Source organism: Apostichopus japonicus, chromosome 3 (genome assembly GCF_037975245.1).
Source record: "Apostichopus japonicus isolate 1M-3 chromosome 3, ASM3797524v1, whole genome shotgun sequence".
NCBI classification, from domain to species: Eukaryota; Metazoa; Echinodermata; class Holothuroidea; order Aspidochirotida; family Stichopodidae; genus Apostichopus; species Apostichopus japonicus.
Genome location: NC_092563.1, coordinates 23138048 through 23155828, shown reverse-complemented (window position 1 = coordinate 23155828; position 17781 = coordinate 23138048). Strand labels below are relative to the sequence as shown.

The 17781-nt window shown below is 36.5% G+C and overlaps 2 protein-coding genes across 3 annotated transcripts; one reads left to right on the top strand and one right to left on the bottom strand.

Moving 5' to 3' along the window:
* The first annotated feature begins 23 nt into the window (after positions 1-23).
* LOC139965525 (RNA-binding protein NOB1-like) lies at positions 24-11135 on the top strand. Of its 2 annotated transcripts, none has more exons than XM_071967964.1 (8): positions 24-332; positions 2101-2233; positions 3308-3441; positions 3638-3709; positions 4304-4876; positions 6717-6814; positions 7442-7583; positions 8265-11135. In XM_071967964.1, the coding sequence occupies exons 1-8, from the start codon at positions 162-164 to the stop codon at positions 8493-8495; spliced, it is 1554 nt and encodes a 517-aa protein (XP_071824065.1). In that variant the 5' UTR covers positions 24-161; the 3' UTR covers positions 8496-11135. The 2 variants fall into 2 exon arrangements, with proteins under 2 accessions (XP_071824065.1, XP_071824064.1); XM_071967963.1 differs by having other exon boundaries at positions 4301-4876.
* Positions 11136-11272: 137 nt separating this feature from the next.
* LOC139965526 (cilia- and flagella-associated protein 263-like) lies at positions 11273-17216 on the bottom strand. Its single transcript, XM_071967965.1, has 7 exons — positions 16543-17216; positions 15691-15988; positions 15092-15328; positions 13966-14121; positions 13071-13178; positions 12302-12457; positions 11273-11610 (listed from the first exon to the last, which is right to left on the bottom strand). Exons 1-7 carry the CDS (start codon positions 16641-16643, stop codon positions 11527-11529), a joined length of 1140 nt encoding a protein of 379 aa, XP_071824066.1. The 5' UTR covers positions 16644-17216; the 3' UTR covers positions 11273-11526.
* Between the last annotated feature and the right edge of the window lie 565 nt (positions 17217-17781).

The window sequence follows — 17781 nt, the reverse complement described above, 5'->3', positions numbered from 1 at the left end:
TATTTATGAACTTGGAAACTGTTAGCAGAATATATTATATTTATCCCTACATTATATTTAAACTGATTTTTATAAGGCTCGTTATACCACTAAAGTATTTTTAATATTCAGTATATCAATCAAAATGGTGTTTAACGGGCTTTTTTGTCTTCCGTTCTTAAATGCACCTCGCATCTGGAATTACTGTATACGCACATGTGTTATTTGTCAATTGTAGCACCGAACCGGATACTACGAGTCGGCCATTAACATTTCTCTTAAATATGGAACGTGAAAAAGTCGAAACCGTGGTTGTTGATGCCGTTGCTTTCTTTAAAAATATTCAACTACAGGTATATTCACATTTTGATTCCACCCAATGTACGCATAATGCTATAGCATAAGGTACACATGTTGATACTAGTTAGAGTTAGACCTAAGTTATAAATATAGTCTATCTGTGAAAAGTCGTAGAACTAGGCCCAACGTTAGTCCAGCAATGAATCACTAGCCTGCTCAGTCAATCCTATTTAGAATGCCATGTCCGTGAAATCAGTATGCGAACGAGAGGCAAAGAGCGATATAATGGGTTGCAAATGCGGATCAAGTCCTTTAGTGGTCGTCACGTCATTGTTAATTCATAGCGTTACTGTGGATGGGCCTATTCTACAAGTACAATGTTTCATAATTAGACAAGTGGGTCAACTCTGTAAATATCTTGATAAGTATAACTGAAAACCTAATTCATGCTGTAATTTCCAGTAGGTTTGATTACACAAATCCTCTTCTAGGTGGCACATCTTCTACTTCATTGTCTTGACTGCAAACGATTCAGAACACAGCTGCTAGAATTGTTCACAGAGTGAAAAAATATACTGCCATTACTCCACTACTGAAAGAGCTGCATAAGTTACCTATAAATCTACGGTTTCAGTTGTTTTCCGCATACGTTACTTTCCGCTGATTACTTTCCGCTGAAAAAATTCTTCTGCGGAAAACACCTTTTTTTTCACATTCCTGTATACTATATTTTTCGCAATTTTAGGATACCAAATTCAGGCAGGATGATTAAAATAACATGAGAAAGTATCAAAGATTGTCGATAAAGGATGGTTAGACTGAGTTCATGTCAGAAAAGTTAAGCTGCTTATAATATAGAGGAGGCTTGGGGGTGTGTAATTAGGGATTATTAAAGAAGTATGAGGCGGTCGGCCGATAAAAGGGCAAAGGGACGCCCGCGTTATGAAGGATTGACTATCTAATAAAGTATTAAAACTGCGGTCCACGTAATGATAGTTTAAAAAAAAAGTTGTAAAAGGCGGTATCTTTGATTTTCGCTGGAAATGGCTGTATAAGTAAGGGCTGTTTTAATATTTTTGCACCACCTTTCTTACGAGTTACATCTAAAATCATGGCCGATTTATCCTGTAACAGTTAAATCCTATCTTCTCCATCTTCCTAAATCATTCCATGTGCCTAATCAATTCAGTAAGTTATTTTGTTCCTCCAAAAAAAAAAACGTTACTTTCCGCTGAAAAAAACGTTGTTTTCCGCTGACAAATTTGTTTGCGGAAAACACCGTTTTGTTTCAGCGGAAAGTAACGTGTGCGGAAAATAACGGTACCCAAATCTACACATTATAAAATCCACATTTTGACCTTCTGTGCTATTAAATTTAATACCTCAAGTAACTTATGTTCTCTCTTGCATCCTCAAACTAATAACAGCCCATCTAGATCACAATATCTTAGCCAGCTTATTGTTCTGGTGTCTCTTTTGAAAACGATCAGGGATTGAACTTTCAACATGTTGCCCCTGTTTGTGGAACTCACTTCCAATAGATCTTAGGTCTCTGGACACACTTGATCAGTTTAAACATTGTCTTAAAACTAATCTTTATCACATTGTTGTTGGATGTTTTCTTTTCTTTCTTTGTTCCTTGTTTTCACCTATAAAGCGCATTGAGCAACTTTTGTTGGATTCTGCACTACAGTATGTAACACTAATCATTTTTTATAACCTTAAAATTCAGAAATTTTGTGAAGCAATCATCTTCAGCCACCAGAGAAACCTTTCAATTACAGTTTATTTTATGCTCAGTTCTGTATTATTTGTTTATAGAACTTTGCAAAGAATGTTTTTACAGTGCGTTCTGTTGTGAATGAAATCAGAGATGTTAAGACAAGGGAAAGATTAGCAGTGTTACCCTATGATTTGCGCTTTAGAGAACCTTCCACAGAGAGCATCCAATTTGGTGAGTATGGTACTTAAATTAGTCATAATTGTCCTAGAAATTCTGGAACAATGCTTGATGGCCTCATATGTGCAAAACTAAATGGCAACTTTATCCTACACATCAAATGGCAATCAACTGAACCAAGTCCTTTTAAATAAATTTTCAAAATGTAGTAGACCAATTTGTAAAATGGCCAAGACTTAGATTGCTCCTGGTTAGAAAAAGTCATCTTAATCTAGAAAGTCAGCATGGGATGAACACCTTGTATTACTAGATCTGTGCTGTGTTCAAACATATTTCTGCAACAGAAACTTGGCTAATTGGATTGACTTATGATGTGTAGGATATTCTTTCAGAAATTCTTCTTCATATTCTCCAATACTGATAAAAATTTTGATGGATTTTCTTTTTTGGGGGTATTTTTGTGGGTGTAATTCACTGTAGATGTTTATTAAAGATGACTTGAAAAACCAAGAGCTATCAATATTTCTGAATTAAAGTTTATAATCATACCATATGGTAGTTGCAGTGTAATTAAAGTTCATCCTTATTATCTCAAATCCAATATGCTTCAAATTGCTACAAACATTTTACAATATTTTCCCCTTTAAATTGACACCCTTGAAATGATTTATTCCCTGTTATTTTAAGAGTGTTAACATAGAGAATTTAAGCTGTCTCAGTTTATGGAAAAAAAGCTTTGAGATCAGTCGCAAAAATGTTTCTTAGAGTTTGGGAAAATTTTTTATTTGAATTAAGGTTCTTACTTAGTTGCAAAATTTTATTTAGTTATAATTTGCAACTTTTAATGCAGTTATGTTTTCTCCTTTTTTTCACCACAAACAAGTATTGGCATAAATTGTTTCTTTCCATTTGAATTCTTGGCAATCGTCCACTTTGATGTTCCAAACCATTCTGTGAAGTGTCATAGTATATAAATATACAATAACCCAACTTGATAGAGAAGTTAGGAAACTTGAAGGGAAAATACAAGATACAGACTTATTACGATTCAACATGTGATAAAACTCTCCATTAAATTTGGACGTTTGCATAATTGGAAGCTGTCAAACTATTTTATTGTACCATCAGTTTCTGACTTTGCGAGAAAAACTGGAGACTATGGGAGTTTGTCACCGGTTGACATTCAAGTAATGGCTTTGGCTCATCAAATGACAAAAGAACGGATAGGAACAGACCACCTGAAAAGACTGCCAGAGAACAAAGTGAGTTTTCAGAAATATTGTAATCTGGTGCAGTGTTCAATTGTCACAGGTTTAAATTTAAAATTCAGATAAAGTAAAAGTCGGCTTAGATGAAATCGCTTAAAAATTATAAAACATTTGCACAGTTACTATGCACTACAGTTTTGTAACAATGTTACGTAATTCTTAATAATTCAGTAACGTCCATTCCTTATAGGTGACCTTTACAAGTAACAGAAAACCACTGGAGAAGACCACAGATATTGTTGGCTTTTACTTACCACAACAGGTAAAATTTACTTCTTTTTATTAACTTTCTGGGATGTTTCTCTTTCTGTTTCATAAGTAGAAGGATAATCCCAAAACAGGATTGTTTTCTATCAAAAATTTGATTTTACCTTTAATTTAATTAAACTTTACATCTTTTTAAAAACTTTCTGGGGTGTTTCTCATGCCTCGCCAGTCCTACACTTTGGTTTGTGAACATTTGAAACAATTTTTCAACTTTGATTTTTGGCAGTGTCATTAAGTACCCTAAGCATATAGCTCGCTTTGTTTGATAAGTAGAAGTGTAATCCAAAAACAGGATTTTTTTCTATCAAAAATTTAATTTTACCTTGAATTCTATCGCTAGCTGAAAATGACATTCTGAAAGCATACTTTTCCTCAAAGATCTGAAGTTTGGTAAAATGTAGTGATTGTCTTTGGCAAGAACAGGGGTGGGGTTTCTCATTGGACAACTACAAGGAAGATTAAAATGTCAGATTTTTAAAAGAATCACCTAAATCACATTGCATCCAGTATTCTGGTGTTTGTTTTCCACTCCTGCAAGTCTTTGGCCATTATTTATGCTCTTTTTCTCTTCCTTGATTTCAATTAGAAGAATTCATCTAATCAGGTAACAGAAGAATCCTCAAGTAATGGAGATGTTCCTTTAAACTTGGCAGAAGTCAACCTTGATGAAGATGATAAACAGACGACTCAGGCTGACATAAACGAAAAAGAAAACTCAGAAAATAGCAAAAATGAGGGTTTAACTTCTAACCAAACAGTTGAAGAACGGACAGAGACTGCGAAGCAGGACTCAGAGAAAAAAGACATAGAAGAGAGGCTCGAAGATGGAAATTGTAAACTGAATCAAGAGGAAGCAGTAGAGAGCGAGAGGAAAGTTGAATCAGCGAAGGAAGCAAATAAATCAGCAGTGACAGAGGAAGAAAACAGGACTCCATCTGAAGAGCATCAAGAGGAGGGGTCGTCAAGTGAAGAGGAAGCAGCAGGGAGCGGTGACTCGGATGGAGAGGCGGTGGAGGATAAAGAAGAGGAAGGTGAAGACGATGAGGTGGGATGGATAACACCTCAGAATATCCAGAAGGCTAAAGCTGACATGCGGAAGGAAATTTATGATTCCTTGCAAGATGTGAATGTAGCATGTCTGACCACAGATTTTGCAATGCAGGTAGGTAAAGATCCACCTTCCATTGAACCACACTGAACCATAGTGAAGGATTTTCACAGATGTAATTCATTTTACAGGGTTTCTAGTTACTGAGACAGGATGTCTTTTCTCCAGTATATATTTTGTTTACTGACTATACCATTATTCATATAATACAAGTGTACACTTTATGGTAGGTAGTGTAAGGCACTGTATGTGAGGCCCACTTTTGTCAACATCTGCACCAATTGAATTATAAGGCAATTCAGTGTATTGAAGTATTACTATTGAGTTGTACATTTTTGTTGTACATTGAGTTGTACATTTTTGTTGTACATTGAGTTGTACATTTTTAGAACCATATAAACGAGCAAAATAAAACGAAACAGTTGATGAAAGTCATAGTAGTGTATATTCAAACATTTTCGAAGATTTCCCATTTCCTCGTCAGGAAATAGATAACAATATAGTCACTTATGTATAGTGCATACGAAAGTTGTAGTATTAATGTTGACTATCCATGTTCAAAGATAAAGGAGGTTCTAAAATAAGTTGAGTATATATGACGATCCATGTTGAAATAGTTGATTGTTTAAAACGGGTTTGAGTTTCTTGATGTACAGTGCCTCCTTAATTTTAATTTCAAAGTCTGTATAGCCGCTGTCTATGACACTAAAGTTGGTGATGTTGGCTGTTCGGCAGTCTATACAGTGAGTGATATGCTCATAGATTACAGATTTGTCAGATAAGTGCTCCTTGACCCTTGTAGCCAGATGTCTTTTAGTCTTACCGATGTAAGTTTGGTTCTTATCACAGGAACCTTCAAATGAATAGATGACATTGGCTTTAAGGGTCATGGGGGTCTTATCTTTCAAAGAAAAGTAATTACCGACTTTAAACGTTTTGAAAACTATAATACACTTCTTGTTAATGCCTCTAAAATGTTTAGTTAAGGATCTCTTGAAATTTAGTGAAGGGTGACCTATGAATGGAATGGTAATCATGTACTTACTGTCACCATCCTTATCTTGATTATCCACTTCAGAACTAAGTTTCTTATTGAGGAATTTGTTTACACACTCTTCCAAAATCCTACTGGGATAACCGTTATGGTATAAAATCTCTTTTAATTTGGAGACCTGTATGGAATAAGGACCAATTGCTGCACACAACAAATGCCCTATTAAGGAAACAATTAATTAAGCCGATCTTCCAAACCCATGGACAAATGGCATGGAAATTGAGAATTACATTTGTATTTAATAGTTGGCTTACGATAGACCATTGAACTGTATGATGAGTTAGTTTCAGAGGGTAAACAAACCTCTGTGTCAAAAAAAGCAAGCTGATTCTGTCCAATTTCATGGGTAAATTTCAAATTTGGATGTAATTGGTTAAGAAAACCAAGGAAACTGTGAACATGATCCAAAGAATTAAACACACAGAAAATGTCATCCACATACCTGAGGTACAACACAGGGCCATAATCAATACTTTGAGCCATGAAAATGTTTTCTAAATGAGCAAGGAAAAAATTAGCCAGAACTGGACCCAGAGGGCTACCTATTGTTACCCCATCAATTTGACAGTATAATTTCCCTTTATGGAGAAAATAACCACCTGTTGCAATCTGTAGTAACTTTTTGAAAACCTCTTTAGGATTTAAGTAGGCCTTGAATCTTGCCTGTAGACATTCAAAATTCATTCTCATGGATCTTTTTCAGATAACACTATCAGTGCTTTAGAAATAATGACAATGTTGTCTCATTTGTTTGTACATTATGATGTCCTGTTCGTTGGATATTAAGTTTAGTCTGAGGTAGCTGCAAATATGTTTCCTGTTTTGTTCATTAATTTTCAGAATTGCCTGATTCAAATCGGCATTCCAGTCCTCTCCGTGGATGGTATGGTCATCAAGAAGGCAAAGAGTTTTGTACTCAGGTGTTATGCCTGTTTCAAGTAAGTTCTCTCGACACTTCAGTTAGGTATAAACAGACCAACGGTCAGGTGTTATGCCTGTTTCAAGTAAGTTCTCTCGACACTTCAGTTAGGTGTAAACAGACCAACGTTCAGGTGTTATGCCTGTTTCAAGTAAGTTCTCTCGACACTTCAGTTAGGTGTAAACAGACCAACGGTCAGGTGTTATGCCTGTTTCAAGTAAGTTCTCTCGACACTTCAGTTAGGTTTAAACAGACCAACGTTCAGGTGTTATGCCTGTTTCAAGTAAGTTCTCTCGACACTTCAGTGAGGTGTAAACAGACTAACGTTATCATGATCATCAACTTTGCTTTATATTTTGTCATTGTAACAGGTGATTTATCCTGAGTCTGGGTGTGACAGGTTCTTATTGTCTGGGTCAAGGGGATGTGACAGGTAGTGGTGTTTGCTGGGTGCAATCAGTGGTTCATGTTGAGTGTGGCTTGATAGTTGGTTGGGTGTCATGTGTGCTGGGTGTTACAGGTAGTGTGCACACTGCTGGGAAGGGCAGTGTGTGCCTCTTATGTCCTTTAATGGTAACCTGAGATGAAACGGTAACCTGAGATGAAACCGTTTTCATTTGTGTGACTATTTATGTTGTTATTACAGAGTGACAAGTGAAACAAACAGGAAATTTTGTCCTAAATGTGGTAACCAGACACTCAATAAGGCAAGCGTCACAGTGGACAAGGAAGGGAATACCCATTACCATATGACGAGGAGAAGAGGTTACAAGGTCGGAGAACTGAGGGTGAGTAGAAAACCATGAATATTCATATCCAGTGTTACCATAGTTATATGAAGAACGGAGGACGAGCTGTCGTAACCTGTGGGAAGAGATATAAGTTTGGGGTTTTTTCTACCCTTTCTGGGAAAAAATTGTAAGATCAGAAAGACTGTAACTATTGACAATTTTGTGTTTCTATGCTCAAATTTGAGTAGTTAGATGGCTAAATCACCAGTGTTTGCACTGTATTAACTTTGTCGAAACTACCAAGCCTCTGGATAATTTTTACAATTTTTGCAAAACCTGACATATTATAACCCTAGTCATCTCAGCACCATTGGTACTCTACTTTCATGATTGAACTGTACAAGCTTTCAAATTTTGAAGTTTCTCCCAAAAAGGTCCTCACATCTCTTAGCTATCAATATGAAGGTTAGGTTGCAGACCAAAGAAACCTTGTTTGCCTAATAATAAATTCAGTCCCATTTGTCATTGCAATAGTTGACTCTAACATTCTGTGTTGAATTTTTCCATGTTGTACAGTCACATAGAGTATTAAGACAGTTCTTATCTTTGTCTGGTGAGCTCTTAATATTGACATAGTGTTTTTTTGTTTTTTATAACCGATAATTTTTCCTTTGGTCCATCCTGGTGATTCCAGTACCTGAAAAAAAGAAATAATCACTTTTTCCTTATCATCAACAGCAAAGCATACCAATGCCAAAGAGTGGTAAGCATGTACAGAATCCTGTGGTGTGTGAAGACCAACCCCGCCCTCAAAATCGTGTCTCCCGCAAGGCCATGATGAGAAATAACGTTTTCGATCCCGACTACGTGGCCCAGAACTCACCATTTGTAAACCGAGATGTGACCAGCCGATCAGCATTGTTGGGAGTTGGGAGAAAGCAACAAACTAGGAGAGGAAGGAGAAAGTGAATAATTTGAAAGATAGATAACAAAGTATAACGGTGGAAGGGGGTGTAGTGTCGCCACAAGAGCATCCACCCCACTTGCGCAGGTTTTAAAGCTCAAAAAATGATGCTCTTGACCCTACTCTGCACAGTGGGCTAGCTGAATGTTATTGGATGTGGTAATATTAGTCAGACAAACCATACAGTAGCCTACATAATGCGATTGGATATATGTATTCTTTTCCTGACAAGATGTCTGTCCCAAATGTTGAACATTACCCGAGAGGTTGATTTTAGTTCCTCGGTGTCTAAGGCAATGGCTTCCAATGTGCAAGGGTAATTCCCCACTGACAGATAGTTCACAAATTTTTAAAATCATTTAACAGAAGAGTCAGTTTTGTCTGAAAGATTGAGCTTGCAGCTCAAAAGCTGGTCAACCGTTGCTGTGGCCGAGTGGTTAAGGCAGTGGCATTTGAAGCCTTTAGGCTAAGAAGTCAGGAGGTAACGAGTTTGATACCCGGCTGTGTTTTTCATCCAAGAGCAATCTACAGTTTTCCCATCTCAAATGACTTTCTAAATTGAAAAGATTCCAAATTTTAGTTTAAATGTTGAATTGGAAACCAACCGACGTGTAAGTTGTATTCCAATAAGCCCTTGTGGGTTTCTCCCACATTTGTGGTCGCTTTATCGTCGTAAAAATAACTGCTGATTATTATTATTAACTGTTGGTGATAGACTTTTTGTTGTCTGATGGAATCATAAATTAACATTTCAGAGAACAGGAAAGTGAGTAGAAAGTAGCAGGCACTTGCACCATGCTACACTGAACTCTTGTAAAAAGAAAGCTGATATTAGCTGGTGTTTATCCACTATCATAATGGGTAGGAGTCTCCCTTGATTCTTTGTAGGGTGACCTAAGGGATATTCATTACAAATGATGAGATGTAATGCAAGCAGTCTTCAAAAGACTGTCTTAGTAGAAAATTATGTTCCATAACTGGAATTGGTCAAAGAAAAATACTTTTAGTGGCAAGAATATCTTAGTAAATAACCTTGCCCAACTTAGAGATTCCTGAGTTTGAAATAACGAGCATGTTTGAAGTGCTGAGCTGATGTCATGTTGATAAAGATTGACATAGGAGATTATCGAATTAATGAATGTTTAATAGCTAATTAATCTCATAATCTTTGAATGTGTTGGATTAATTAAGTACAATTAGTAATATTCTGAAAAAAAAATCCTGGTCTTTGTTAAGTCTTCCTTCATTTGCATTATACAGTGCCCAGGTTTTCCTAAGTTTAAGGGGCCTCCTTGAAAATTTCCAGGTGAGACATTCCAACTTTCTCAATGAGGTTGTGCTTGAAAACTCAATAAGGGTGGAAGGGAAACTGTTTGAAGCCTTAGGACATGAGATGGTGTCAATCCTGCATTGCTCTTCTGCAGACAGACATTCAAATTTTCCTTTGAATTACCTACCCACACTTTCAGAGAGTTTGGTTGTATAGTTCAGTGTTATTCACAAAACTGTGAGGTCAACCATGTTCACAAAATTTATGATGTGAAATATCATTCTTATATAAAACTTTTGTTTAAGCAAATACATTTTTGAGAAAGAGAGACACAATATCAAAGAATTACTTTTGAATTTCTCGTTTATTTTGATAGCATTTCTTCAAACACAGTTTGAGCAAAGATAATTTAATAACAAACATGCAAATTACAAATAATGTGCTCATTACTGCTGTGTATGCATTTTACAAGAGTAAGGTTTAGTTCAGTGGACGGAATATTGTGAATTTAAAAAAATCAGTGGAAAATAAGCTTGAGTTTGAAGCCCTAACAAACACTATGCATAATTCATATCATATTGTGGGCATCAACAGAACTTTCCTGTGATGAATTGACACATTTTCTTATATTTACATACTGTTTAATCACTAAAATATTCTTCACAGTATCTTCGAATATTCTTCACTTTATAAAACTTTGAGGAAAACAACTTTTGTAGTGTCTTCAATCTTCATTTCTAAGTTCAGTGGCGTAGGAAGGTACTTTTGAGTGGGGGGGGGCTGAAGACTGATGGCCAGCCTGGGGAGGGGTCTAAGGGGAGGGGGTGTCCCCCTCCCCTTTGGAATTTTTTGCATTTCCAGGTGGCTTCAGATGCAATTTGGTGCAATATAGCACACTTCAACACCCACTCCATTTTGTAAACTTAATTTTGTATTTTCACCTGGCCTTAGATGCAATTTGGTGCTCCAAATGAGATTTTTTTTCTCATTTGGAAATGAAAAAGGGGTTTTCTGACTTGCGAACCGGGGGGGCGGAATGATACTTCCGCCCCTCCACATTTTTCACTGGGGGGGCTGGCGCCCCCCCGGTTCCTACGCCCTTGTTTAAATTAACCTTAACTAAAGATACTCTGCTTTACAAAATGGATGATGTTTCAAACATGTTACAAAGCAAACTTGTCAAATTGGCTATTGAACTTAAAATATTCAAGTGCTATATACATATCTATACATCTTTACAACAACAAAATGGCAGAAACTTGTAAATTTTGTAGCTGTTAGTCATCTTTCTGAGAAAGAAAGAAATTGTGAATGTTATCCAAAAATAATTCAGTAAAAATCATTTAAAGTAAGATAATCACCATGAGCCTGAAAACGAAAGGAATAGGTGTCTCTTGCAACTCTGTGAAGTCTCATTCCAATTAAGAAAATTCTCTCTCATTTTGAGAGTATCCTTCTCGGACTTTTTTTTGATTACACACTCTCTGAGGAAGAAACAAATATTTTAAGAAGGGGAATTTGCCAAGGTTTGTATTAGTAAATCACTGGTGATTGCATAAATTTAATGCACTTAAGTAAACCAGTCTTTATGACAAAGTGAAACCCTTCAGAGAAGTTGCTCTCTAATTACATCATTATAAACAAAGAAAACACAGAGATCAGAAGCTGACATTTGCACATTGTCAATCTCGCAACGAGTGTGTATTTAGAGACTAATCGGGATGATAAAGTTTTTTTTTTTCAAACACAATATTTTAAAGGAAGGACTATGTCATCAGTCCCCATTGATGTGTCTGTTCATTGGTTGATCGCATCTGTTGCCAGGTTTTGTGGTTTGTTTTGAAAGCCATCTAGGATAGAAGAAAGCAACATCAATGTTTACGTTGGAATTGATGCAAACAAATACATAACAATTAATTGTGAATAGTTCTATAAAAAAAAAAAAACTTAAAGAAACGTTCTTACTCTCATATGAGTCGTACAAACTGGAAAATTTGAATAAAAACATTGCTATGAATAGGGTTGAATGTCAGGCTGAAATCTTAGAAGTTAGAACTCAAAGCGGTTTTCAAAATCATGACAATTCTGTCGCAACAATTAATATAGCTGATATTCTTTGTCTTCCATTAACATTAACATGTCTAATTTACACAACAACGTACGTTTGAGATGTTTCCACCGCTTTTCAAATCAAACATCCAGACCTTTTACTGGATGACATTACTTTCACAGCTCGGATGAACTTAACCCGCACAAGTAGCTTGCTATTGGATATAGGTTTCAGAACTGAAGTTATTACTGGCTGTAGCTGAAAAGCTAATTACCATTATAAAAGCTAATAACCTCCATCGTGTTTGGCAAGAGAAAATAACATAGCATACAAACACACCAAAACTATTATTTAGTGGATTTTTTTTTTGTCAGAGACCAATTACAATAGCCTGCTTCTTAATTGAGTGGATCAGCTGGGAAAATGGAAAACAGATAAGAAATTTGGGGGTAACCACTTTCTTGAAATAAACCAAATAACAGCAAATTTACCTCTGCTATTTCAACTTTTCTCTCCCAACTTTTGACTGTTTTCTGTAGTTCATCTAAGTCTGCCTTTTCTTGGACATATTCCACTACCTCAGGAACCTTGAAATCTTCCAGTTGTTGTCGAAGTTTGCGATTAAGTTCCTCCGCTTTTGTCCGCTCCTAAGAATATCATTACAACAGTTTGAGGATTCAAATCACAATTTGGATACTTAAGATTTGGACCAAAGGTATAATGTAGTTACTTTGGGTTGACAAATAAACATACTTTCAAAGTCCTATGATTGTATTAGGCTAAAAATAAGTTTTGTGTGTTGAGTTCAGTTTTTCATTTAAACAAAAGGAAATGAAAGGTATCCACTGATACCACTGATAATCAAATAGAAACCACTGATAATCAAATAAGATCATCAAATAAGTTAATGATGTATTGGATTTTAACAGGATCAGAAAATGTGTCAAAGTAAGTTGACCTGACAATTCGATCCAAGCAGGATCTTCCTCAGCGGCTTAAAGGCTTTAGGATCAGAAAATTGAAATACTACTGTTGTAAACTGACTTTTTGTACCATTATGCCTGAACGACCATCTTTGAAACAACTTTGGCACAAACTCGGGTAAACAGTGACTTTCAACTGCATAGAAGAAGTTGACAACTAGGTACAGAAAGAAATCTTAATATGCTGTATGGCATGGTTATAACAAACTTAAGAGTCTAGGAGTTGATTCATCAACAGATGTCTAAAATGCTCTGCACAAACAAAATTGTAAGTTACCTCCTCAACAGTTTCTGTTTCGATGTCAATTTTGCTCAACAGTTCATCCCTGGATGAGATTTCACTTCTCAATCTGTCAGATTCCATGGTCAAGGTGTGTAGCTTTTTCTGCAACAAATTAAAAATATAAAATATAAAAAACAGTTAACATTTAATGCTTGCATAGGGTCATGCAAATCTAGTCTTTGATAATACAAAACCAGTAGCACAAAAAATACTGAAAAACCAAAGTCGTCATTTTGCAGTTTCAACGCACATCACTTGTGCACAGTGAAATCTTAGAACACGTGTACTCCCTGTCACTTTTACCAAAGGTACTCACTATCCACTTAATAAAATCATGAAATATGGAAGTATATAAACAGAAGGTGAAGTACACCCTCTATTATGAAGTCCAGTAAATCACTCCTGACCCAACCCCCACCCATCACCAAAGAAATGATAAATAATTAAAATATCATGAAATATTGAGTATATAAACAGAAAGTGACTTACATCCTTGACTACCAAGTCCAGTAAAAGCACTTCTGACCCCCTTCACCCCCCCACACCAAATCATAATGTTAACTTTACATGAATAAATATAAATATGATCAATATGTTTGTATGACTTGATCTGGTGGCATAGGAAAATGATAACTAATAACAAAGCTGGAATCATAAAACAGCTCATAATAGCCAAATGCTAATCTCCCTGTCTCACTTTCTGAAAGATCAAAAACAGGCAACGTGTGTTTTCACACAAAGAGTCCAGTGTTCCAATGACATCTTGCTTCTCCACTTCCAGAGGTTAAAGACCGAATAAATCATGGCAATGTTGTGTAAGCACTACATACACTCTGCAGACTAGAATCACAACATCTCAATCTGCTAGACCTGAGACTCAGTTCTTTACCTTGTATGAATTGAGAACCTGTAAAGTATTTCCCGACATTAGTTTCAGTCTCAATAGGTCCTGATTTCTCTCATCAATCTTCTCCAGATATTGACTGTTCTCTATCTTGAGCTGTTGGAAGTCCACTTCATGTAACACTTCACCCATCTCTTCTTTCTGAAAAGAAATTCAATTTGTAATAAAGTTCAACCAGACACAAGTTTCCTTCTATTACTCAGTGGTTTTATTTGATGCATTCTTTCACCACTGACAATTAAAGTGAAACAGAACTAGAATTGTAAGCATGTTTTAACACTTGAACAATCACAACCTATTTGAACAAAGATGTTGTGGGATGTTTAAGTGCTACAAAAAAAAAATGACCACTGCTTCTTACTATTTCAGTGTGGCTCTAAAAATTGCAAAATGCTGTTTCCATAACAACATCGAAAGTTAAATCTAGAACAGTCAGCCTGTCCAAGAAAAAGACAAACTTTGACTGACTGCTTTTCAAATTCTGGCAACCTTTGAGCAGAAACAATTTCTCTTGAAACACATCATGCGTATGTTTTGCATTTCATGGAATTTGGGTATCTTTTTACATAGAACCTAGATACACTCTTTAATTCTTGTAACTGGATTCCATAGGACTATGCTGCAGATATTCTAGGAACATTAGATTTCAGCTACATTTATCAGCATGCAAAGGGACGTGCAATAACCTACCACAGGATATGCAAACAGAATAAACAATATGGAATTTTCATACAAGTACACTACTATTCTGTGCTATACTATGTTATGTGTGCTACACAATGTTATGCTAAACCAGTTGGCAAATTTTTAGCTGATGGACTGTAATTTGTGACCAAATATTAAAAACTGATAATATTTTTATCCTGCCATTACCGGAGTGTTAGCTCAGTGGTTAACGCCGGTGCCTTTCAATCATAAGGTCCCCGGTTTGAGTCACTCCCAGATTAATGTATGACGTCCAGTTACAGAGTTGTTGACAATTAACAGTTTATAATTATGGACGTTAAATATGAATGTAAGAGACTGACTTCAGTCAGCTTGCGGCTTTGATAAGCCAATGAGGCTTCTTCGCGAGTTCCTGCTTGCAGGATGATCTAATATACATACATACCTGTTTAAGCTGTAAGTTTAATTTTTTCTTCTGCACCTTCAAAGTAGAATTTTTCAGTCGTAGTTTTTCTATCAACGCATCTCTAGCCCTGATTCTGTCCTCAAAGTATCTGATGACTTTCTCAGCTACGACTCTTCCTGTTCTCGAAGCGTGGGCGGCCTTCAGCACATCTCGATCAAATTCATACGAGGATTTCTTCAGTTCTGCAAAGCGTGCATCAGCTTCCTCCATCACCGCCTGGAAATAAAAGAATAAAAGCAAACTCAAAAGGCCCGGTTCTCACTCATGGCATTTGCATGAATGACACATCAAAAGCAATTACAATGGCTGAATGGACCGAGGAGTGTGATGGGAGGTACCATCTGTGTATATTGATGTGTTACTCTATGCAAGCCAACTTTCAATTCATAGATGTATTATATGCATTTATGACATGTATAATAGTAGGTATATAACATTGTAAACACAACCAATCTCTCAAATGCTCATTTGCTTTCGTTTCTGACTAGTTTGTTCTAGAAGGGCTAAGCAAGATGGTCTTGTACAAAGACTTTATAAATGAAGTTCATAATGCACCTCAGCTCTTCCTCTTTCCTCACCTTGTTGTTGTCAATCACTTTTTCGGATTCTTCTTTCAACTGTTCAATTTCCTCCCTTAGTTCTTCGATCTCTCTTTGAGCAATGTCACATTTCTGTTCGGCAGTTAATCGCAGATGGCGATCACCTCCTCCTCCTTTCGACTTTGACCTTTTTCTCATAGAGCGGGATGTGTCTGGAGTAGATTGGCTTGGTAAAGGAGTCGATATGACTGCTGCAGTCCCTGTCATACTCGGTTCCACCCTTTTCAAGTATTTCTCAAACATTCCTGTCTCGTTATTCAAAACATCGTTGCCATGTCTGATTGAACAAAATTTGATGAAAGAGTTTCCCAATAAAACCATAAGTCATGCTTAAGTTTAGCATTACGGCAGATGTGACCCAAATAAGACAGACACTGAGTGAACATGTATAACCATGTTAATTTACTAAGAAGAGAAGATACCAATCGAAAATGATTTACAGATACCTTAGACCATAATGAAAGTTTAATGACTTGGACCACATTAATTTGCCTAAGTAATTAAGTTTATAATGGGACCATGAATCCTATGTCCATTTAGAAGCATACCTTTAATGTACCAAACACTAAAGCAGAAATGGGATATCTGTATTGCATTCAATATTGACATGTTAATTGAGTTTAAAGGATTTGAAACAGTTTCAAATTATTCGCAAGTAACAAGGGTCAAATTAGATGATTCATTGATTAAATAAAGGAGAATAAAAATAACAAGACTTCACAGGAGTATACAAAGGCATATGCCACTACAATAGTCAATAGGCATAAAATGGACCTCTGCTAACTTTAAAAATGAACAATATTGAAAAGAAGCTAGGCCTTCTTCACTTACAATAACTCCTCCAGCTGTCGCTGGATTTCTTCATCAGAAAGATCATTGAGAGGATCATCTTGAGGTTCATGGGAAGTCGCAACACTCTCATTGTCAGCCATCCTCTTACTTAGTAACAAACTAATCTCCGGTCCAGGTTAAATTCAATCTAAGCCTTAGAAGAATGTTAATGGTAGACTTGGTAAGACACAAGTGCAGTAGGCTAATCAATATTCAGTAGAAAGTAAGACTTCTGCAGGCTAGAGGTTTCACCTAAATTAGTGAAGGAGGATATTCAATTATTCCATGCAATGTTCTTATCATTTGAGCTGAAACTAAATTAATTGTAATGTTACTGTTTTTGCGTCTGCTTTGCTATCGAAGAACTTCAGGCTCTGTAGTTCTTGGGGTGTTTCACAGTATCGTAACCTAACCACACATTGACACATGCAGCTACGAAACACGTCTGAAGAATAAAGTAAATCAGTGGCATACGAATGATAAAAGAAGATATTCTTTGGACCGTGCGTTATGATCAATCCAGGTCGATGGCTGACACGAACCCGACATAAAGCACGTCCAAACACAAATAAGTAGGCCTTCCACAGTATGGCTTGTTTTCACATGGACCAACATACAACAAGCGATTGCACAGGTCTATATTCCGTATAAATAGCTAGGCTCCTTAGTGTAATACACTTATCAGCAGATGTGCTAAATGTCTCGTTTATAACACCATGCAAGTACTGCGGTACTTGTTGCCATGAGAACAAAGGCAGATAGTCACGTATGTGTCTGTATTATGGCTATACGGAAGCGCATTGTTACCAAAATTCTGTCGAAATTAAGAAGTTGTGATTTCGGAAATACTTTGATATCGTCGCAAAAAAATTCTTTGTAATGTTAATATTATTCTTTACCTGTGGTTTTATCCAAGCATTTCGAAAGAAAGTTCCGTTGTTCGTTTAAGTCTTTTCTGAGTGGCAACAGCAAACTTCCGTAAGGTTGTACATTCCATTCACATTGCAAATTATGTTATGACTTCGTGGGTCAGGCAGAGTCTCATTTGAAGTCTGCTAAGAACAGAGTTAGCAGGTAGAGACGCTGGTGGCAAGGCGTCGGTAATTTAAACACCAAACCTGACATGTACCTCTGCAACATAACCCAAACTGTACCATCAATGATTGCCACAAGCATCTTCTCACCGTGATGTACTACAATTTCATGGATCTGTCAATGGTGGGGGGGGGGGGTCGGGGA

What these genes read in the sequence shown, in the direction of transcription:
- LOC139965525 (XM_071967963.1), top strand. Translation starts at nt 162, where the DNA reads ATGCACCTCGCATCTGGAATTACTGTATACGCACATGTGTTATTTGTC. An exon ending in TTAAAAATATTCAACTACAG is followed by an intron (nt 333 to 2,100) that starts GTATATTCACAT and finishes ATTTGTTTATAG; the next exon opens with AACTTTGCAAAGAATGTTTT. An exon ending in GCTTTTACTTACCACAACAG is followed by an intron (nt 3,710 to 4,300) that starts GTAAAATTTACT and finishes GATTTCAATTAG; the next exon opens with AAGAATTCATCTAATCAGGT.
- LOC139965526 (XM_071967965.1), bottom strand. Translation starts at nt 16,643, where the DNA reads ATGGCTGACAATGAGAGTGTTGCGACTTCCCATGAACCTCAAGATGAT. An exon ending in AAACAGAAACTGTTGAGGAG is followed by an intron (nt 12,458 to 13,070) that starts GTAACTTACAAT and finishes TGATATTCTTAG; the next exon opens with GAGCGGACAAAAGCGGAGGA. An exon ending in GAAAAGTTGAAATAGCAGAG is followed by an intron (nt 11,611 to 12,301) that starts GTAAATTTGCTG and finishes CTTCTATCCTAG; the next exon opens with ATGGCTTTCAAAACAAACCA.